At 43.3% G+C, this 24,095-nt stretch overlaps 1 protein-coding gene across 1 annotated transcript in view; it reads left to right on the top strand.

Annotated features, from left to right (window-relative positions):
• The first annotated feature begins 11,836 nt into the window (after positions 1-11,836).
• Positions 11,837-24,095, top strand: part of NTN4 (netrin 4) — a 139,870-nt gene continuing 127,611 nt past the window's right edge. Inside the window, exon 1 of the mRNA XM_083182428.1 lies at positions 11,837-12,244. Within this exon, the coding sequence (XP_083038554.1) occupies positions 12,151-12,244 (94 nt within the window). The 5' untranslated portion in view covers positions 11,837-12,150. The remainder of the gene's footprint in view (positions 12,245-24,095) is intronic.

The following is a 24,095-nucleotide window of genomic DNA, read 5'->3' as shown; positions in this document are numbered from 1 at the left end:
TCCATATGAGGAGGACCTGTGGGCGTTTCTTCTTACAATATCCGCACAGCGTGGCGTGCATTCTGCTCGGAAAGAATTCGGAAATTTACGCACCAACCAGAATAACCTCCTCAATATGGAGGAGTGTGTTTTTAAATATAATTTAGTGGTTTAGGCATAATGCTTCAGATAACTGAAGGAAACAGCTGTGGAAAAAGTATTACAGATAATTAAGAGCCGTCAGAGCAAACTCGTCCATGCTGACTTTTTAGTATTCAAAGATGTGAAAGTGGTAAGCAGCTAATAAGTGCACACGCACTCTTGAAAATAATTGAAACATAACTATGGAAAGAAGCATCTAAAAAGACACATCAGGTGACAGCAATGAATAAAATGAAGGCCTAATTTATTTCATGCTAGTTAGCTATAACCAGTGGTGGTTTTTACCTATTGCTGCAGGGCTGCAGCCCCCCCAGGTAAAATCCGCCACTGTAGTGAAGCCAGATACAGTCTGTGAGACTGCATTGGCTTCACTGTGACTGGCAGTGACTTCCTATTGGAAGTCGGACCTGCCAGTCACAAAGGCAGTCCCATTGGGAGGTGTTCTCTCCCTCCGGGACGCTTTTGTGCGGGCTGCTGTGCAAAAACGGCGATTGCGCATGCGCAGTACCTATATTGGTACTGCGCACGCGCTGGTCCCGGTGCCTGTAACTTATATTGTACAGGCACCGGGACCAAGATTGCTTCTATGGGCTGTTGCCCAAGCAGCCCATAGAAGCTGGGCGCATGTGCAGTACAGCTGTTTGTACTGTGCATGCGCCAGTCCCAGCGCCTGTCATCAAAGCACAGGGGACAGGGGGAGAGGAGGCAGCAGTGACAGGGGGGTGCCTGAATCGCGGTACCCCCGCTGCAGCCAGGGGCAGCCCCCCTCCCCCAATAAGGTATGAGCCGCCACTGGCTATAACCAATCCTGGTGCACTGTGGGGGCATAACATTTCTTAAGGTGTCTTCCAGATGGCTGTGCCAATGTAACTTACTGTGGGAACCATTACTTTATGTACATTGTGCTGCAGCGCCAGCTGGGCAGCCTAAAGCCAAAGTCTCCTTCCCATCCCACAAGCATTAGCTCCTACATGCCAGTTGTATAACCTTTGTTACATACACATGGGCCGTATGACTGGCGAGTCCCTGGCAACTGCTGACACACCGTAGCTAAAGTGGACATGTGTTTTTTCCTGGTTTAAAGCTCACCTGCCAAGTACCTTATGGCTTTTAAAGATGAGGCTGTCACCTAACACAACACCTGTCACAGCTGGGGCAGCTGTCACAGGTTTCAGATAAATTAGCTCATTCGGGGTGTAAGAGGAAAACTGTGTGTGTAGCAGCATTATAAGCGGAGTTACATGTGTATTAGCCTACGGCACCTGGTACCTTTAATCAGGCCCTGGTTCTGTGCACATCATTCATGAGCAAGTAACACTGATGTCATGATAGATGCCTTGGTTTACAGTTGGAACAGATACTTAGACAAGCATGTGGACTATGTGGAAAAATAAACTGTACCAAAGCCTACTATATGCATATGCAGGTGTTTAATACATCAATGCAATGAGAGGTCTTGTTATCTTATATATTGAATCACCTTCGCAAAATATATCAGAAACATGGGGCTAGATCAACCTTTTTTCCAGCCTTCCATATATTGTTTGTATATGTTAATCACAGCATTAAATGTAACCACCTTCAATTTTTTATTGAAGCTAAGGTAGCGATTCTATCTGCAGGCCAACACAGTTATCGAAGGGGACAAACTTTGGTTGTTTTTTTTCTGTATTTTTAATTTAACAAACAGCAATCAACACAACGTTTCTGATACTAGAACTCCAGTAGTAGTCAACTCCACTCCATTATGCCCCTTTTAGAGATGCAATCAGCATCCCGGCTGTCAGTGTGCCAGCGTTCAGTATACCTACACCGGCATCCACACTGCTTTCAGAAGATTGATGTCGGATCTCCTGGCATCCCAATCGGTAAGTACGCAGTGCGGGTTAAGGTCAGGCCGGAGAAGAGGGGGTGGGGTTGTATAAGTTCAGGCACAGGGGAAGGGGCTTAGGGTTAGGCTGTGGGGAGGAGGGGTTAGGTTTAGGCACTTAGAAGGGGGGTTTGGGTCAGGCTGTGGGGAGGGGTGGTTATGTTTAGACTGCGGGGGTTAGGGTTATGCTGTGTACACACTTGTACAATCTGCGTGAGATCCAGATGAGATTTTGACTATATAGTCAAAATCTCATCTGGATCTCATGCAGAATGTATGGGTTTTATCAATTGCGATCCAGATGCGATCTCGATGCGCGCTCCCGTATCGCAGCCAGAAAGTCTTGGCTGCCCTGTCTATATAGTGCAGATCTGCACTGTATAGTCTAAATTGTATGCAGATATTCTAAATTGTATATATTGTATGCAGATAGTCTAAATTGTTATCTCATCTGTATCTCATGCAGATTGTACAAGTGTGTACACAGCATTAGGCACTAGTGGGGAGGGTAGAGTCAGGCTGTGGGGAGGGGGTGGGTTAATGTTGGGCTGCTTGAAGGCAGGGTTAGGGGGGCAGTGATAGGGTTATGGTGTGTACACACGGTGAAATTCCCTTGCTATTCGACTTGAGATTCGACTGCTATACAATCTTTGCTAACTCTGTTCTATTTACATACAATTCATGCTATCTACATTTGATTTGCACTATATAGTCATTGCTGCCCTGTCTATCTGGGTTTCAATTTGTGCTGTCACGGGAGCGCGCATCGGGAACGCAAGGTAAAAAACCTGTGCGATCTGCTTACGATCTGCTTGCGATTTGCATTAGATTTTGACTATATAGTCAAAATCTCATGCTGGATTGTACCGAGTGTACACAGCATTCGGGTTAGGATTTTTCACAAGGCAACCAGCCAGGCAGGTCCCAAGGGGCCCCATAAAGATATCTTGGCCGTCCAAAACGTTCCCAGAGGAGCATTGCACAACTACCGTGTGACTTTAGATCATCACATGGACCTGCCCACACTCCCAAAATTATTTAGATGTTTTTTGTTTGGATCAAAAAATTTGAACAAACAAAATTGTTTCAAATTGTCTAATGATTCTGGACAGTGGTGAATACTGGAAATTATAAAGGTTCTACGGTAATATAATTATAGTGTTGGCTGAAAGGAAGCAAGAGGGTTAGAAGTCTTACAATAAGCTGTTAGTTATTGAAGACTTTTGTTTCTGTAACAACATATTTTTGATTGGCAGTCATATACCGTATCTGTAGGTACCTCTGCCTTTTTTCGTGACTGCTGCTAACAGCCATTCTGAAGCGCTAAAGGCACTTGGCAAGTGATACACTTGCCTAATTAAGTTATGCATCCAAGACTTGTTCTTGCCTCTTATTTCTTACAGAATAAATGATCTAAAGAGCTGACTTTTGTGGGGAATGAATGTCCTCAGGTGTAGTATTACAGATGGCGCTATCTGTTTTGATTTGGAAGCTCTGATTTTGGCACAGCAAAAGTTGAACTGCCTAGTAATGAGTCTGATTCTATTTGACACGGCAGAAAGGCAAAATAGATTAGCCAGGCAGACATCTGATTAACCACACATCACTGAAAAGTATCTTGTTAAACTGTAGAAGAAACATTGTGGAATTATCCAAAGGCTAATAAATGGACTTTGGACGTGTTTGCAGTTAAATATTACATTTTGAAACACATGAATATGAACTCTGACGTTTCCTGACCTTGCTTCCTTTATAAAATATTAAATCCATTTCATTTGTGGGAAGTACAGAGAATCCTACTACAAGTGGAAACATTAGGAAATGTATCTAATGTCTTCAAGGCTTAAAAGATGATTGGAAAATGTATGTATTCATACATGTAAAGTGCCCACACACGGTGCAATGGTCAGATGCGTTTTGAACTTTTTAGTTCAAATGCATCGCAGATAGCTTGTAAAAAAAGTATGTGCATGCAGTACTTTTTGTACTAGATCGCATTGCATCTAGTTCGAATTGCATGCTGTTGCAGTATATGCATGTGATTTGAACTAGATGCGATGCGATCTAATACAAAATGTTCATAGCACATATTGCACCATGTATGGGCACATCAAGTGTTGTAACCATGCAATATTTTAAAATTTATTTTCAATTCATCCTAGCAGCTACCCAGGGCTTGCGACTGATAGGGGAATCCAAGAGCGGGAACAATTTTTGAAACTTCCTTTTGGATATTGTATTATTTAATCTGGTTAGAAAGATTCTGTGTTGGCCAGAAGTACAGATATAGTACAGACTGAAGATTAGAAAAAATAAATAATACCCCCTTTCCATCACCAAAATCGAACAAGATTGTAAACCACGTCACAGCATGGGACCGTGCATCGGATTAGATGGGATTTCAGACATGAGATTTTGACTGATTTCACCCTATTTCTTGGCCCGAACCACTGGAATTGGGCGAAATCAGCATTTTGAGAAAGGTCACATGACTGAAACACATTGACAGAAGTTTCAGAGAGTAAGCAGCCAAATCTTCCTTTTTATTATTGCTATTTTTGTGTTTGTATCAGGTTTTAATGTCTTATTGTACTTGTCTGATTATTTCGGACTTTGTACTTTTTTTATGGTCCCCCAGATGTTTTTTTTGTGGGTACCTATGTATTGTTTTTTACTGATTACATTTTTGGAAAGAGATGCCCCTATAAATCACAGGGCGGAGGTGTACTTCCCCCATGTGATGATTGTGTAGAAACATCCAGCACTGTGACTTTTTTTATACACTTTTTACACGGATACTTTTGGTATTTTCTACTTCTTTCCTTTTTTATATATACACACCTGAGCACCTGGCCTTCCAAGAACCGATGCCCACAAGGTCCCACTCACCACTTTTTCAAAATGACAAGCACACAATCGTGTGTATCTTGGTTTCGCAAGAGGGGGATACATTCAGGGTGACTGTGATGTGATTATCAGCAATTAGCCTCAGCCAACCAATTGTCACCTATGCAGTACTCACGTGCTGAGGTGTATATTTGGACATCACATGGCCACATGAGGGCCAGTGAACCAGTGCTCACAAGGGGACAGACAAACACAGTGCTAACCACACTGGCATGCTTATCTCTTTGCTTGGGAGGATTTTACAGCTCCTATAGAAAATGACACAGCAGCCTATCTACAGATCAGTACGTACAGGCTTCCTTACACCAATAGGCCCAACTATCTAATTTTAACCAATATATTTTATATTCAGTGATTCAAACATACATTAACAACATACAGAGATAAACATTTGCAAGTGTAAGGAGAGTGACAATGAATGTGACAAATCAACAGTGCATGTATGCTGTAGTTGTACCCTCTGATGAATCTGTCGGCTTACAGTTATCCAGGCCAATTTTCCAGATCACCTTATTCCCTTTAGGAGGATATCCAGTGAACAGGGCCTGGTGCCATCCTATCTGCACCAAAGGCCTAAGGCATGAATTGTGGCCACAGACCTAATGGTGGGCAGGGTCGGGTTTCTTGGGCCTAGCACCCAAAAGGCACCTAGGGGTACTGCAGGGCCCAACCTTCTACTGTTTCTAGGCCTCATACCTTAAGCTATGACTCATACCTAGTGCTTGGACTCCACACCCTGGTCCTAGCGCCATAACCAATGCGCCACATTCCCATTGCCTGACAGTCCCCACTGCCTGATTCCTGATGGTCTACGGAGGGGGAATAGGACACAGGTGGGCCTCACCGAGGGCCTACTTGCCCGGTGTGAGAGAGTCTACAGTGGGGAATATCCCTCTCTTTTGCCTCTCCAGAGCTCAGCTTCTTTCTTCTGCCATTGGCCTATAATTCTGCCACTGGCCTATAACAAGGAGGAGAGAAAGTCTGTGTCAGTTAAAGTAAGTATGAAATGTCTGATTTGAAAGTACATGTAAAAGTGAGTGTTGTGGAAATTAAACTAATATTTTAAGTTGTAAAAAGTGGGTACTGCCGGGGTCAAAAACATCTCTGATGGTTGCCAAATTAAAGCGTAAAACAAGAAAGGTATAATTATACAGATTAGAAGAAAGGGTTAAATTGCACCACAAAGTTGTATTCTGAGAACTAGTAAGATGATGTGATTTTGGCTTACAATTTTGACTCAAAATTTTATAGTAAGTTATCCAAAAATTGCACAATGTTAACCCTGCATGCGATATCGGTGTGTGGCCCCGTGAGGTCGATATCACAAGTAGAGAGAGACTTTGCATGCAAGACAATTTTGACTATGTCTTTGTGTACAGTTTTTTTTTTTTTTTAAATCTTGAATTTTTATTTTTCACATTTATACATTACAAACATTTATACCGTACATCTTTTGTAAGCTTGCATATTGTTGTTGTACAATTTTTCCCATTCTATGTACAATACACGGTATATAAGTAAAAAGGACAAACACATGAACATAACATACACAGAGCAAGACATATATTACCACTACGCATTTCCATTACTTTAATGCAGTGGGGCACTACTGTATTGAGAGTTGTTCCTGTTAGCATGAGCTACTTTTTATCCACATCCAACTAGGCCTTACTAAACTACGTACTTATTGACTTTTAACTGATGGCTCCCAGCTATGGCGTTAGGTTATACATTTTGTGCATATATTATCTAGTGTATCCGGAAAGGATTTTTTTTCCCTTTCCCCCCCCTAATAGTTTTTGAAATATTTTATATTTTTATATTTGTTTATGACTTTGTTATGTCTTTGTGTACAGTTTACTTGGCCATAGGCCAAACAGCACATAGTCAAAATTGTAAGTGAATATTCTCAAAATCACACAGGCAGCTTTGTATAGTCAAAATTTGCCATGAACCTTTAGGCAGTGGTTGGTTTTACCTATGGTTTTTTAACATCCCCCCCCCAGGTAAAATCTGCCACTGTTCTCTGCCTAAGGGAAGCCAGATGCATTCTGTGAGACTGCTCTGGCTTCACTGTGACTGGCAGTGAATTCCTATAGAAAGTCTGACCTGCCAGTCACTCAAGGCAGTCCCATTGGGAGGTGTTCCCTCCCTCTGGGATGCCTCTCTATGTGCAGCTGTGGGCCGGCCCCAAAACAGGGTTTGACTTGGATTTGTTGTGACGACGGCAGCAGCAGGGAGCAGAGCAGCGGCAACAGCGGCGGCAGTGGGGAGGTGGGGGGTGGCACCTTCGCTCTTAAGCAGAGGTAAGAGCCACCGCTGCCTTTAGATCTACATCTTTTATATTATATCTGAGAAATTTCTGTACTATTTACAATAGAATTCAGATGCAGTTATAATCCAGACGGTCAGGTTGCAGAATGCCGAAATCCAAGGGCCAGAGTCGCGACTGCGGTCAGAACACCGGTGAACACCTTGACAAAAAGTATTTTGATAAGTTTTGCTGAAATCCATGATTTTTCCATGTATTATATGAAGCCAATCACTTGAAAATACACATTTGGAGAATGTGATATAGGTTAGGGAAACTACATACAAAAAATTGCATGCATCTATATGTGGCTTGTCATGTTTGTGTTTCATGACAGGTGGCAGTAACAGGCAGCAAATTGCAACAGTGTGAATGGATGTCATTTGCATTTCACACCTGTTGTATACAATAGGTGTGAAATGACAAAGTTATGACAATATGAATGAAGTAGTCCTGTGTGCGAGGACGGCGCTTGTTCACCATTCACATGGCACAGAAATTAGTTTTCCCTCCATATGCTTCTTACACATTCTCCCCATGGGTTGCTGTCTAAATGGTCAACAGTGTCTCGGTAGACAGTCATTAGGTCGCTACCAAATGGTCATCATGCACAATATCAACTTAAACAAAATGTCCACAAAAGCAAAAGGTTGACATAGAAATGGTTAACACATGAAAAGGTTGACAGTTTTTCATGCTTTTTTTTGTAAATTTGTACATTTGGTTACATGGTTCACAAATTAGCGTACCACATTTTGCTTGCCATGCTTTGGGCTCGATTCCTCACGCCGCTACCACTGCTGTCAACACACTTAACCATTCCCAGTCAGAGTCCACCTGGATGGTAAAGTATGAAAATTTCCAAAAACCAAGAAGTTTAAAAAACTCATGTCAACCATTGCCTTGAGGACCTTTTGCTTGTCGACCTTGTGCATTTTGAACATGGGTTGACATTTGGGGTGACATTCAATGAGATGCGAAAATGTGATTTTTTGCGATTTTTAGGCAAAAAATCGGCCGAAATCTTACTTTTCACATATTTAATGAGAATTCACATATTTAATGAGATGCGAAAAATGACAAAAACCGCAGACTTTTCCACGAAATCGCACATTCTGAAAGTGCGCTGGAACTCGCATCCAGATGTGTTCCCATTGAAAAGTATACAATTCGCATATTTAATGAGATGCGAATTCGGGAAAATGTGTCTAAAAATCGCCACACATGCAGACCAGGTTCTGACAGGCGAATTGGCCAGAACCCTGCACAGATCTCAATGATCTGTGCAGGGTTCTGGCCAATTCGCCTGTCAGAACCTGGTCTTAACACAAATTCGCAAATTTCCTCAAATTCGCACATTTTCATGCCTAAAAATCGCACATTTTCATGCCTAAAAATCGCACATTTTCATGACTAAAAATCGCACATTATCGCACTTAATCGCACTTTTTTGCCCAGAATACGCATCTCATATGTGAATTTGCAGCGATTTTAAAAAGTGTGATAAGGTGCGATTTCAAATTGTAAAAATCACATCCTATTAAATGTCACCCTTGGTGTCAACCTATTGACTGTCTAATGAGACACTGTCTACCTATCAGCCGCATACCCTCCAAAAGTTATGTGTGCCCCATCCCCCTTCCTAGACACTGTCTACCTATCAGCCGCATACCCTCCCGATGATATGTGTGCCCAAGTCCCCTTCCTTGACACTGTCTACCGATCAACTGCATACCCTCTCAGTGATATGTGTTCCCCAAGCCTCCTGAAGCTGTCTACCTGCTGCCCGTCTTCACAACACCAGTAATCTCTTCTTGCTCTTACCTTTTTAGCAGTGGCGTAACTACAGCCCCACAGACCCCGCGGTTGCGGGGAGGTGCTGATGCAGAGCTATCATGCACTGCACTGACCAACCTTGCCCCGCTCGGTTTGCCGCTGCCGCCGCTACTGCGGGACGTGCGTCCGACTTCGCCACTCTGTTCACCGCTGCCGTTGAGACCGCAGATCTACTTGTCTGCGGTCCCAGCTCTCCTCCTGTCAGGTTTCTGTTAATGAAAAGGGATCTCCCAAAATGACCGCCCCCTAACAGCAGACCGTGTTTGAGGATGCTAGAGGAGGCCGCCGCCGCCTCCCCTAGCATCCTCAAAAAGTGTCTGCTGTTAGGGGGCGGCCATTTTGGGAGGTCCATTTTCATCAAGAAGCCTGACAGCAAGAGAGTCAGGACCGCAGACAAGAGACAAGTAGATCTGCGGTCCCGGCGGCGGTGAGCAGAGGGGTAAGTGCGGAGTTGAGGCTTTACCCTCTACTTTTATTTTAGAGGGTGGCGCCCGAAATTGCTGGTGGGGGCGCCCAATAAGTAGTTACGGCACTGCTTTTTAACATACATTTACCCAGTTTGCTGCACACTAGAGATATTTATTTGGGGGGTGTGGATCGTTTTATCGACCACACTTAGGTCGACAGTCATTAGGTTGACACCGTTGGGTCGACATTCAACTAGGTCGACAGGGTCTAGTTCGACATGGTTGAATGTTGACAGGTGTCTAGGTCGACACCTGTCATGGGTCACGGGACAAGGTCGACATGGGTTTAGGTCGACATAGCGTAGACAGGTCGCGAGGTCGACATGGTTTTTGTCACAGTTTTTTTTTACCCAAATGTCGACACTGTTGGAAGTTACCACAACCCCTCGCATCGCTCGCTTCGCTCACGATGCTTCGGGCATGGTATTTTATTCTCCCACCACACCCTAGTGGATGGTAGAGCATGAAATACCGCACATGTCAACTCAAAAAAACTGCGAGAAAACCATGTCGACCTTGCCACCTGTCGACCTAACCCACGTGTGGTCGATAATACGACCGTATACCTATTTGGGTGCACATACAGGAAGTCAGTTATTCACTCATACATATAATATTGTGTTATTCCCCCCCCCCCCCCCCCCCCCCCCCCCCCCCCGCTGCAGCATACACCCACAGCTCTCATGCTGTGAGATGTGAGATGCTGGGGATGCGGTCAGCTTCCCAGCGGTCGGAATCCCAGCGTTCAAAATCCCGGAGAATAAATTAGTGTGCCAAGCCTTGTCGGGATTTCTGTGATTGGGAATTACGGTGTGCAGCATCATGTGTAAGGGGCATTATGTGTGCAGCATCATGTGTAAGGGACATTATGTGTGCAGCATCATGTGTAATGGGTACTATGGTGCGCGGCATCATGTGTAATGGGTACTATGGTGTGCGGCATCATGTGTAATGGGTACTATGGTGCGCGGCATCATGTTTAATGGGTACTATGGTGTGCGGCATCATGTGTAATGGGTACTATGGTGTGCGACATCATGTGTAATGGGTACTATGGTGTGCGGCATCATGTGTAATGGGTACTATGGTGCCTTATGTGGCAAATATGTAATGGGCATTACGGTTTGTTTTATAGTATGTAATGGGCATAATGATGTGTGGCACAATGTGTAATGGGCATTATGGTGTGTGGCCTTATGTGTAATTGGCATTACAGTGTGTGGCTTTATGTGTAATGGGTATTACGGAGTTTGCTAAAATGTGTAATGGGCATTACTGTGTATGGTCTAAAGTGTAATACCACACCCCTTTTTGTGATGCCATGCCTCCTTCCCATGAGACCACGCCCCCTTTTTGCAGCGCGGCTACGCCGCGCAAAGGTCCTTCTTCTGTTATGTCTGCATCTGGGACCACCCATTACCATAATTCTAGATTCGGCTATGCATGTGACCCACTGGTAAGAAGTGAAAAAAGACTGGCAATAAATAAGAAGGCCCTGGTAATGAGCATGTAACTCCTGACAATGAGCATGACACCCCTAGCAATGAGCATGTAACCCCTAGCAATGAGCATGTAACCCCTGGCAATGAGCATGTAACCTCTGGCAATGAGCATGTAACCCCTGGCAACAAGCCTGTAACCCCTGGCAATGAGAATATAACCCCTGGGAATGAGCATGTAACCTCTGGCAACAAGCATGTAACCCCTGGCAATGAGAAAATATAACCCTTGGCAATGAGCATGAAACCCCCTAGCGACAAGCATTTAATCAAAAAATAATAATAAATGTATGGGGCAGGGGTGTGCGGGGGAGGGGGGGGCAGAATTTTTTGGGGCTAGGGGAGTGCAACATTTCTAAATATACTACTGTATAAGAAATACTCCTCTTGTGTTTGTAGATTCAAACACACAGCACTATTTTCACAGTAAAATAGGAAACTTATATGTCATATTAATTATTTTTAATGTAAAAGCTTTAATGACTAATGGCTCCAAGAACGTCTCAGGTCCAAGAATGTTCCTGACATGATGAATTCATGGCTGACTAATTCTCTGAACTAACAGTGTCATGAGGGCATAGAGCCAAACAACCAGAAGAGAGTCAGTCACTGAGCCATGGGGAACTGTATGTGGGAGGAAATAGAGTTTGCTGTCAGTACCATGATAATTTTTTTTTTTCTTTCTCTTAAAAACCCCGTGCAAGTCTTGATTCGACAAGACAGGCTGTAAGACAGTGGTGGAATGTGTATGAGTGAGGTGCAGAGGCAGAGTGCATGCAGGGGGCGGGCAGTGGGCGTGCTCTCTCTCCTGTGCACGGTCTAGCCGTGCTGCCTGTCCTAACTCCTCCACTCCTAGGCAGTGAGTGTGCACCAGTGGCTAGCTCCAACATCCCGGCACGCTGCTTCTGTTATGGGAGGGGGGGCACAGTGACATCCCAGCGATACTGTGTCCGCAATAGGGAAGCGGTTGCAGCACAGGGCGATCAGCTGCTGCCGGGGGACGATGGAATGTCACAAATCCCCAGGGGAAGTGAGATGATCCCTTGGAGACATGGACCACCGCTATGCTATGTAGTTCTGCATCCTGGTTGAGACGACCAAACACTATTTATTTTAGTGATGGGACACCTGTCCAGAATAAGCACCATTAGTGTATCAGTGACCATGGATTTATTAGCGGTTGCACTGTTAGCAGCCTCTGCACTGGCTACAGGTTGGTGTCAATTCTATGCTTCATTTATGTTTGTATTTTATTTCACATTGTAATCTTGCTGCCAATTAGTGAGTTAGATTACCAATATTAACCAAAAACATAGGACCATAGGACTTAGTATCCCTACTGGGTACAACTGTGTTACTAGTGGTATCACTAGCACCAATCTCATACACACACACACAAAACTAGCATTTTCTCACGCATGTAGTAGTGTTTATAGCTCATAGTGGCCATGCTGCATTACGTAGCTGGGTATTTACTAAACATTTTAGTATGATAGTGGTGTTGTTATTACACCCTGCCTGTGCTTCTTAGCTGCATGCAGTGCATTGGTACTACTCTTAAAGCAGTTAGCAGTACATTTGTGATGGCTTATTGGCAGCTAAAATGGCATTTTACATGACGAATGCCCTTCACCCCCATACTTAACAGAACACAGGATCCTGTGCCAGTCAGACATTGAATGTCAGCCAAACCACACTCAATTACTTTAATGACATCTTCCAATTATAGTTATTTGATGCATTTGTTAACATGAACACACAATGTCCTTGTAATATATTGAAAAGCAAGTAGTCACACTGAAATTCTTTTTGAGAATGTGTATCTGTAGTTTTCTGAAATATACATGTAGGGGGTTATTTATGAACGCTTGGAAAGAGATAACAGTGTGAGTTATAAAGCATTAACCAATCAGATCTTAATTTACATGTCACAAGCTGTGTTTAAAAAAAGTCAGGTGCTGATTGGTTGTAGAGAGCCCAAGCCTGGGATCGGTGGCATCTCAGGATTTTGGCCCCAAATAGTTGGAATTATATTTGGCGTGTCAGTCCCAGATATCCCCGGATTGAAAAAAATGGCCTGGGATTAGCCTCCCTAATTGGTTGGTACATTATCTCTCACAATTTTATTTCTCACTAAAAACCTCTCCTAGAGTAACCAACATATTTCCTAATAGTTTTACCTAATAGTTTTGTTTATTTTTTTGATATATTGGGACTACTCCATTCTGTCATGGATTACAGTAAAAATATTTCATTTTTATTCCATATTACTTTTTAAGTGCTTACGACAAATATTATTGATGGTCATGGTGATTCCTTCTCTTACATATTAATTATGAATAATGCACTTTGTGTTGAGTGAGAAGAGTGTTGTGAGATTCAATGAATTTGGCATGAGACATGTAACTTTTCAAAATATAACTATGCAGGTCATTTAGCTATTGCTATATCCCTATATGTCCTCATTGACAAGGAGTCACCTGCAGTGGCTGAGAATGAAGTCTGTTTCTTTCTTGATAGCAGTCAGACAGCATACAGGATGGACAGTTTGGCAATTCTTGAGTTACAGCATGGCAGATTTTCAAGCAGGCAACACATATTCACAGGCTTCACAATACAGGTACACTCCAGCAATCCCTAGCATAATCCCCACATTCCCCCAGCCTATTGCCCAGTCGCTAAAAGGCATTGGGAACCCAACCAGACCCTCTGCTCTGGACAAACATATAAAACGGATGTAACAGGTTTTGTTAATTAGTAGACATTGCTTCACAATTGATCTTTGGAAAACCCAGACTGGATCTTATTAGTCTAGTCATGGGTCTTCAACCTATGGCCCTCCAGATGTTGTGAAACTACATGTTCCAATATGCATTGCTAAATTTTTTCCTATAAGAGCATGCCAAAACTGTCAGGGCATGCTGGGAAATGTAGTTCCACAACATCTGGAGGGCCACAGGTTGAAGACCTGTGGTCTAGTTAGTCTGCTGCTGCTGCTCTAAACCCTGGACTGGATATTCCACATTCACTTCATGTGGAATTATGCTGCCCCTGCCTCAATTCCATATACCTGAAACACCAATTAGATGAGTGAACTTTCTGACTTCCCTGCAAAATGTCATTTTTGTCATCCACTTGAAAAGTTTTACTTTTGAATAATATATAATTGTACTTTTGATTAGCCATGAAATTCAATCTTTTGGATATAATTCCTATATATAATTCCTATTACAATCAGTGTTGCAAGTAAGGGGGTACGGCGTGGTACGGAGTACCTGTAAGAAATATGTTGCAGGTACGCAGTACCACTTACCCCCTGACCCACTGTCAATTCTATTTTTATTTTAAGTCTAAATATAATGCATCCCCAGCCCGCCCACCCAGCGTTATCATTAGTGCTGTATGCAGCTACCGGCTACTGCTGATTTAGCCTGTCACACTGACAGGCATCAGCATCGCCGACAGCATGAAGAGCAGGCTCCACAATTGTAAGCACAAGCTGCCCAGCACTCCCCCAAGCAAGAGCCAACCCACCCCTAGTCATTCCCTGTTTCTCATTCCCTGTCTCCTGATGCCACACCACTATTGTCATTTAGTCACTCCTCTAGCTTTGTGTGACCACGCCCCCTCATCACACATGGCCACGCCCATTTTTGGTGGAGGCTATCAGTACCACCAAGAAAAAAATTCTACTTGCACCACTGATTACAATATAAATATGCTTACTCAGTTGTTACCACATCCCTTAAATATTAAATATAAACTCACCTGTTGGACATATAAAATACCCCTAACAAGAGTGGTACATTTGTGAAAAAAACTATTTCTGATAAAATATTTCTGTTTCATAGAAAGTGGAATGATTTTTTTGTATTATTGATTAGAACTGTTACTAGTAACTAATAGTTTAACCCAGTGGTTCCCAAACTGTGTGCTGTGGCTCCCTGGGGTGCCCCGGGACACTTGCAGGGGTGCCACGGGTTGGTGGTCCAGGACCAATTCAAATAATTTATGATCAATTATTTACGGACAAAACCAGTGCTGGTGGCTTCCAATCATAAACTATGTACAATCGGAAGTAAATTCTGCCATTTAAAACATACCTGAACCAAATAAGCACATATAAACACAATCTACTTAATTTTATATATTTTTTTTTGGCCTAGGGGTGCCGTGGAAAAATTCTGATACTCTAGGGTGCCGTGATTCGAAAAAGATTGGGAACCCCTGGTTTAACGTATGATCACTATAAGCTTTCTTCCTGCATAGCTTTCCTCTAATTACTTAGTTTAACCCCAAATCCTGAGTTATGAGAATGAACGGGATACAGTCATTAGGTCTACAACAACTAGGTCGTCAAGCATTGGGTCGACACCACTAGGTCGAAATGCAGCAAGGTCTCCATGGGTCAAGGTCGACATGGGTCAAGGTCGACATGGGTCTAGGTCGACATGACATTAGGTCGACACAAGCATTAGGTCGACATGGGCTAGGTCAACAGTCAAAAGGTCGACATGGGGTTTTTCACAGTTTTTTGAGCCGACGTGCCGACAGGCGGTATTTTATGCTTTACTATCCACTAGGTCATGGTGGGAGAATAAAATAGTGTGCCGAGCGTAGCGAGGCACCATGCCCGAAGCATCGCGCGTGAAGTGTGCGATGCAAGGGGATGCGGTGCACTTCAAACGATGTCCATGTCAACTGTGTCGACACGGGTCAAAAAAACAGTGAAAAACCCCATGTCGACCTTTTGACTGTCGACCAAACCCATGTCGACCTAATGTCATGTTGACCTAGACCCATGTCGACCTTGATCCATGTTGACCTTGACCCATGTCAACCTCAACCAATGTCGACCTTGCTGCATGTCGGCCTAGTGGTGTCGACCCAATGCTTGTCGACCTAGTTGTTGTAGACCCAACGATCCCAACCCGAATGAACATACTATTTTGCATGTCTATATCAGATATTTAATTGATATCCCAAGCCATGCTATATTTATTTAATTTTTTATTAAAAATGTCTTGAAAGAAAATTTATTTTAATAATAACCATAACTCGCCATAAATCTTGGGGACCTCATGTATGCTAATCCTACAGTTAAAGGGACCAATGTCTGTAACCAACACTTCTTCATACAGTATGTACTAGTATAAGGTGTAAACTCTTCAGATGGAAAAGTTGCCAGTGATTGGATGGCTGCCCCAGTTTATCCAATCAGCTTCACTGATTTCTTTCCACTAAAAACTGTTTACTTTGTGCATCTTTATAAGAGCAGGACATTTTCAAAATATTATTTCCTATATTTATTTAATTTGCCAGCCTTGAAATCTTAATAATGATTATTATAAATGAATGTGTAGTTTGTCTTCTCTTTGTATGATTTACATTATAGATAGACATTTTAAGATAATTATTTAGACTAAAAAAATATTTTATATTAATAAATGCTAGGAAGTATTTATTTCTTGAGCTGATCACACATTACCTGATTTTCATTCTAATCAACCAATTAATCATGTAATATATGGGAGTAAATGATACTCGTCAGTTGACTTGAAAACATCAAAACCTGTATTTTTTATTGTATCAATAGAATTAGGTGCACTGTCCACTTACATCTGTGATGTTGGTATTGTTCAATGAATGAAAAAGTTGATTAGGTCGGTGTAGGGAAAACACTTCATGATCAGTAGATAGATAATCTTTCAGTACAGTAGGATAGTTGGATGAAAAGTTGAGACGATCTAACACATTATCCTGTAGGCAGCAGATGTGTGAAATTAAGCTAATGCTGTAGCTGCCTGAAAATGTAGAAGAAACGTGACAGACAGGATACGCAGATCATTTCATAGTCAGCACTCTTATGCTGGCCACACATCAGACCAACTTTCTTCCAACCATCCAACTAGTTGCTTGGATGGAATAAAAACCTGGTACTGGATGGGAGCAAATGTAATATTTACTTTAGAAATTTGCTCCCAAAACCTGGAAAAGGACAAAAACTGTCGTTCAGACACGGTACTGTAGTTGAACCTGTTTGATTTAAACAATTTGGCTGAATGTTTTTGTCCATTTTCCTGGGTTTCTGAGCACATTTCTGATTGCCCTTTGCTCCCATCTAGTACCATATTTTTATTCCATCCAAGCAACTAGTTGGATGGTTGGAGGAAAGTTGGTCGATTTGGTCGCATGCGATGCGATCAGACCGATTTTTCAGACCCGATGACATACAATATAAATATTTTAACGTTGACAGACAACAAAACATGACATAATAATACCCCTTTCACATCGCACTTTTAAAACGGTATATTGCCGTTTTTTTTTCCATTTTAAAACGTTTAAGGCTGCAATGTAAAAGTGCCAGAGTTGATTTACCGGTTAAAGTTAACCGGTATTTCAACACGGTTATAAAGCAGAGTCCTACACGGTTCAAAGCCGTTTTTTTGGCAGTTTGAACAGCTCTATTTCACTGGCTTGAAACGTGTCCCTTGGGGGTTAAATGGGTTGAATGTTTGAATGGTATTAAATGATTTTTAAAACGGTTTTCACCTGCAATGTGAAAGGTCTCAAGGCTCAGACCCGTTTAAAGTCCCATTTAAGAATACCGTGTCATTACCCATTTCTGCAATGTGAAAGCAGTATTACTGAGCTGGTATATAACAATTTGCTGTGCATTGTTATTCTATTTTAAAGATCAATTTACTGTATGTCCTCTCTGGAATTATAACTGATGGTACATATGGGGCTGATTCAGGATCGCTCGCAGTGATACAAAATCAGCCCCAATGGTTGGGGTTTCTGCAAGCGAATGGCTTACACAATTGTCAGGTCATTCGCTACAGGAGGGAGGGCCGGGAGCAGATGGGGCGAAACCAGGGCCCAGCCATGGGAACGCCCAGCGTTTTATGGGTGGCCCCATGAAAACGCTGGGTGTTCCCATGGGTACGTGGGTGGGCTTCGACCAGGAGCTTGTAAATACAAGTCAGTTGAGTTGGTACACTTTGATGGTGTCCATGTCAAACATGTCAACATTCGGGACAAAAAAAGTATACAAAAAAATAACCATGTCGATCTTTTGACTGTCGACCTAGCCATTGTCGACCTAATTCTTGTATCAACCTTCCAACCAAGTCGACCTTAGGCGTGTTGACCTATTTCATGTGTCGATCTAAGCCATGTCGACCATCAGTGGTTGACCCAGTGCATGTGAACCTTATATGTGTGGACCTACAGACCATATACCATGCGGGATGCAGTTAAGATCCCGGCGGTCGGGATCCCGGCGTTCAGAATCCCGACGCCGGAATCCCGACCGCCGAAATACAGACACTTTCTCCCTCCTGGGGTGTCCACGACACCCCTGGAGGGAGAATAAAATAGCGTGCCGAGCGTAGCGAGGCACCGGGCCCGCTGCGTGGCGAGCGCAGCGAGCCCGCAAGGGGGGGGGGGGGCGATCCATGTCCCCCCCTTGTCGGCATTTCGGCTGTCGGGATTCCGGCGTCGGGATTCTGAACGCCGGGATCCCGACCGCCGGGATTCAATACTGAATCCATACCATGCATACGGAACGCATGTGCAGCCTTTAGATTTGCAAATACTCTATCTAGCAATCTATGCTGTAGTAGCCTCACAATACTGTAAATAACAAAGGGAAAATAACAACGTTACACACTCAATTTATTGACACAAATAATATAGGTATAAAAAGTAAAAGACCCTCACTGCAAAACACCTCTTGTTGAACTTTACAGAAATAGAACTTATTATGTAGTCGGTTTATATAGGTTTTCAATATAAATAAATATAAACCTCTCTACGGGCATCCTTCTCGGATTCATGTGTTCTTTATTCATCAGCCCTTTTGATCTGTAAATGAGTCATCCACTACTGAGATTTCTCGTTTTACCTCTTGGGATCTAGTTCCTTTAACGGAAAGGATAAGTAGCCCAAATGGAAACAAACAAAGTTTAAAGAACGTCATATTAAAAATTCAATATTATGAAATGGGAGTTGTGCAGCATTATCCGTGTAACTGGAGGGCAGAAGAGCATTGACATTTTCTATTAACCCCTTCCCGACATTTGACGTACATTTACGTCATGGTCGGGAAGCACTTCCCGACACATGGCGTAAATGTACGTCATGGATTTAAACTGTCACCGCGTCTATAGACGCGGTGACAGTTTCAACATGTCTGCTGTCCCTGACAGCAGACATGTCCGTGCATGCCCCGGGGGGGCTGCGATGCCGCCCCCCCGTCGGCGATCGCTGTGATTGGCTGTTCAGTGTGAACAGCCATTCACAGCGTTTTCCTGTGTCACCGGCGAATAACGTTCGCCGGTGACACGGGATCAGAGGTGATTGGTGCTGTAAAGTACAGCACCAATCACCGCGGGGTGTAAGGGTGACACTGGTGTCACCCCACCTCACCCCGCCCGCCCCCAAAGGCCGTGATTGGTCCGTCGGTCCGACGGACCAATCACAGCCAAGGAGGGGGATTTAAACTAACGGTGACTGCACTGCAGACGCCATTCCGGTCTGGAAAGCGTGCAGTGCGGTCACCGTACCCCCCTGCCGCCATACTGACCAGAATACTTGCTGCAATACTTACCTGATCGCTGCTGATTGCTTCCTGGATCCTGTTCAATAATTGTGCCTTCCTGTGAAATTGTGCTGCTGCAGTGTACTAGCTAGATAGATAGAGAGATAGAGAGATAGATAGAGAGAGATAGAGAGAGATAGAGAGAGAGAGATAGAGAGAGATAGAGAGAGATAGAGAGAGATAGAGAGAGAGATAGTGTCAGAGAGTGCTATATTTTGTGCTGCTGCAGTGTGATATAGTTATAGATAGAGGGTGAGATGTACTAAGCCTTGAAAAGTGATAAAATGGAAAGTGATAAACCACCAACCAATCACCTCCTACCTGTCATTTTTCAAATCCAGCCTGTGACATGGCAGTTACGAGCTGATTGGCTGGTGGTTTATCACTGTACATTTTATCACTTTTCAAGATTAGTACATCTCACCCAGAGAGAGAGAGAGAGAGAGAGATAGAGAGAGAGGCCTACTGACAGAGTGCTATATTTTGTGCTGCTGCAGTGTGATAGTTATAGAGAGATAGAGAGAGATAGAGAGAGAGAGATAGAGAGAGATAGAGAGAGATAGTGACAGATTGTGCTATATATTTTTTATATAACTGACTGCTGCCCCCTCCTTTTGTGCTGATCAGTATAAATTAACTGATCAGCAACTTTTTGGGGGCGCAGGTTTTTTTTAATATATAGATATACCTGTCAGTGCTGCTGCTGCAGTGTCATAGAGTGATAGATAGTGATAGATAGTGAGAGATAGAGAGATAGAGAGAGATAGTGATAGAGAGTGCTAAATTTTGTGTCTGCTGTCCCCGCCTTTTGTGCTGATCACTATATCTGAGGTGATCAGCAACTTTTTTGGGGGTACAGAGGTTTTTTTTTTTTTATATATACCTGTCAGTTGCACCAAAGGTTGTGCACCTGCTGCACCTCACTGGTAATCAGTGTCGCATCACTGATCACCTTTTTTTTTTGTGTGTGTGCTGTGGGGTATTTTTTTAATTTTTTTTTTTACACACACTGTGATTTTGTGGGTGTCCTGTGGCCGCTGTGCGCTGATCAGTGACGTACATCACTGATCATCTTTTTCGGCACAGGGTTGATCTATTTTTTTTTTTTTTTTTTGATCAAATTCCTGTTGCCTTTGAGCGCTGTTCAGTGACAGACGTTACTGACCAACATCTGTGCTCAATTTTTGGCGCAGGACCTTTTTTTTTTTTAACCCCTTCCTTTTTTTTTTTTTTAACCCCTTAATTTTTTTTTTTTTTAACACCTTCATTTTTTTTTTTTTTTATTGGTATAAAGTATTTTTTTTTTTTCTGCACTACATACACACTACACACTACATACCCCCCGGATTGAAATAAAGTTTGTGCCCCCCCCTACACTATACACGTGTTGAAACATTTCACTACCGGTAACACAAAAATAAAAATGGCATCCCAAATGTCCTCCCAAATGTCCTCCCAAATGTCCTCCCAATCATCCAGGAGAATGTATTCAGTGGAGGAGGCATATGCCATGCTTGCTTCTGACTCTGACACAGCCAGTGATGCAAGCGGGGAATTTGAAGGATTTGCCTTAAGCTCCTCTTCCTCCTCTGCTGATGAGGGACCCCCTCAAAGACGCCCCCGTAGATCAGCTGAGATTCCCCCCCCAATAATTGATCTAGTATGGACCCCACCACCAGACAATTTTGAGCCCCAGGTTCCTGAGTTTTTGGCCATGCCAGGAATCCAATTTGATTCCACAGGTCTCAGAGAAATTGACTTTTTCAAATTATTTTTCTCTGATGATTTTATAAATTTAATGGTGGACCAAACTAATTTATATGCCCAGCAGTTTATTGCTCAAAACCCCACGTCATCATTTGCTAGGTGGACCCCTGTAGATGCAGTAGAGATGATGACGTTTTGGGGTCTGGTGTTTCATATGGGCATAGTAAAAAAGCCAGAAATTAGGCAATATTGGAGTACAGATGTTCTGTACAGTACTCCATTTTACCGTATGGCCATGCCCCGGACTCGATTTGAGACAATTCTTAAATTCATACATTACACCGATAATGCACAGTGCCCACCCAGAGATGATCCCACCTTTGACCGGCTATTCAAAGTCAGGCCGGTCATTGATCATTTCAGTGCCAAATTTGAAGAGGTGTACATCCCTGAAAAATTTATTTGTATCGACGAGTCCCTTATACATTTTAAAGGAAGGGTTAAATTCCGCCAGTACCTTCCCAGTAAGAGGGCAAGGTATGGCATAAAAATGTATAAACTGTGTGAAAGCACCTTAGGGTACACCCACAGGTTTAGGGTTTATGAAGGGAAGGATTCAAGAATTGAACCGCCAGAATGCCCCCCCTCCCTCGTAGGTGTTAGTGGGAAAATTGTCTGGGATTTAGTGCACCCCTTCCTGGATAAAGGTTATCACCTCTATGTGGATAACTTTTACACTAGCATCCCCCTGTTTAAGGCCCTTGGTTCAAGAGGTACAGCAGCTTGCGGTACTGTGCGCAAGAACCAAAGAGGCCTCCCAAAAACGCACATTGCCCAAGTAATGAGAAGGGGTGAAAGCAGGGGAATATGCAACGAAAATATGTTGTTGGTCAAATATAAGGACAAGAGGGATGTCCTTATACTGACAACAATTCACGGAGACAGTACCACCTCCGTCCCTGTACGAGGTACCAGTACCCACACCTCAAAACCTAATTGTATCCTGGATTACAATAGGTACATGGGCGGAGTGGATCTTTCAGATCAGGTACTGAAGCCGTACAGTGCCCTGCGGAAAACAAAAATCTGGTACAAGAAGGTGGCCGTGTATATCATCCAGATGGCACTGTATAACGCTTACGTGCTATTCCGTTCTACCGGCCAGAGGGGGACATTTATGCACTTTCAAGAGGAAGTCATAAAGGGCCTAATATTTGGGAACCAGCAGGCAGAGGGCCCCAGTACTTCTAGTACTGGCCCCCGTATTGTACCAGGGCAGCATTTTCCTGATGAAATCCCCTCCACTGGAAAAAAGGGCAGGACACAAAAAAGGTGCAAAGTTTGCTATAAAAAGGGAATAAGAAAGCAAACTATTTTCCAGTGTGACACTTGCCCCGACAAACCCGGCCTATGTATAAAGGAGTGTTTTAAATTATACCACACATCTATGGAATATTAGGTTCATAATTTCACCGTGCTTCGGGGGTCTTGCTAATGCCACATAGCACCCACCATTCATTCCACCAGAATCTGAGCCGCAAAATCCAAAAATCACTCCTTCCCTTCTGAGTCCTGCCATGCACCCAACTGGTATTTTTTGGTCACATGTGAGGCATTGCCGTACTTGGGAGAAATTGGGGCACAGATTTTGGGGTGCTTTTTCTCCTTCATTCCTTGTGAAATTGAAAAATTTTGAGCCAGAACTGCATTTTTGTGTAAAAAAAATGTAATTTTTCATGTTCACTGCCCACTTGTATCAAAATTGGTGAAACCCCTGGGGGTTTGAAATGTACACTCTACCCCTAGATGAATTCCCTGAGGGGTGTACTTCGCAAAATGGGGTGACTTGTGGGGGGGTTCCACTGTATTGGTGCAACATAGCACCCACCATTCATTCCACCAGAATCTGAGCTGCAAAATCCAAAAAATCACTCCTTCCGTTCTGAGTCCTGCCATGCACCCAACTGGTATTTTTTGGTCACATGTCAGGCATTGCCGTACTCGGGAGAAATTGGGGCACAGATTTTGGGGTGCTTTTTCTCCTTCATACCTTCTGAAAATGAAAAATTTTGAGCCAGAACTGCATTTTTGTGTAAAAAAATGTAATTTTTCATGTTCACTGCCCACTTGTATCAAAATTGGTGAAACCCCTGGGGGTTTGAAATGTACACTATACCCCTAGATGAATTCCCTGAGGGGTGTAGTTTGCAAAATGGGGTGACTTGTGGGGGGGTTCCACTGTATTGGTGCTTGGGGGGTCTTGCTAATGCGACATAGCACCCACCAAAATTCCACCAGAATCTGAGCTGCAAAATCCACAAAATCACTCCTTCCGTTCTGAGTCCTGCCATGCACCCAACTGGTATTTTATGGTCACATGTCAGGCATTGCCGTACTCGGGAGAAATTGGGGCACAGATTTTGGGGTGCTTTTTCTCCTTCATACCTTCTGAAAATGAAAAATTTTGAGCCAGAACTGCATTTTTGTGTAAAAAAATGTAATTTTTCATGTTCACTGCCCACTTGTATCAAAATTGGTGAAACCCCTGGGGGTTTGAAATGTACACTCTACCCCTAGATGAATTCCCTGAGGGGTGTAGTTTGCAAAATGGGGTGACTTGTGGGGGGGTTCCACTGTATTGGTGCTTGGGGGGTCTTGCTAATGCCACATAGCACCCACCAAAATTCCACCAGAATCTGAGCTGCAAAATCCAAAAATCACTCCTTCCCTTCTGAGTCCTGCCATGCAC

The sequence above is a fragment of the Crinia signifera genome, chromosome 4, assembly GCF_055691185.1.
Source record: "Crinia signifera chromosome 4, ASM5569118v1, whole genome shotgun sequence".
Taxonomy (NCBI): Eukaryota; Metazoa; Chordata; class Amphibia; order Anura; family Myobatrachidae; genus Crinia; species Crinia signifera.
The sequence above is the reverse complement of the archived record's forward strand: the minus strand, read 5'-3'. Positions and strand labels throughout refer to the sequence as shown.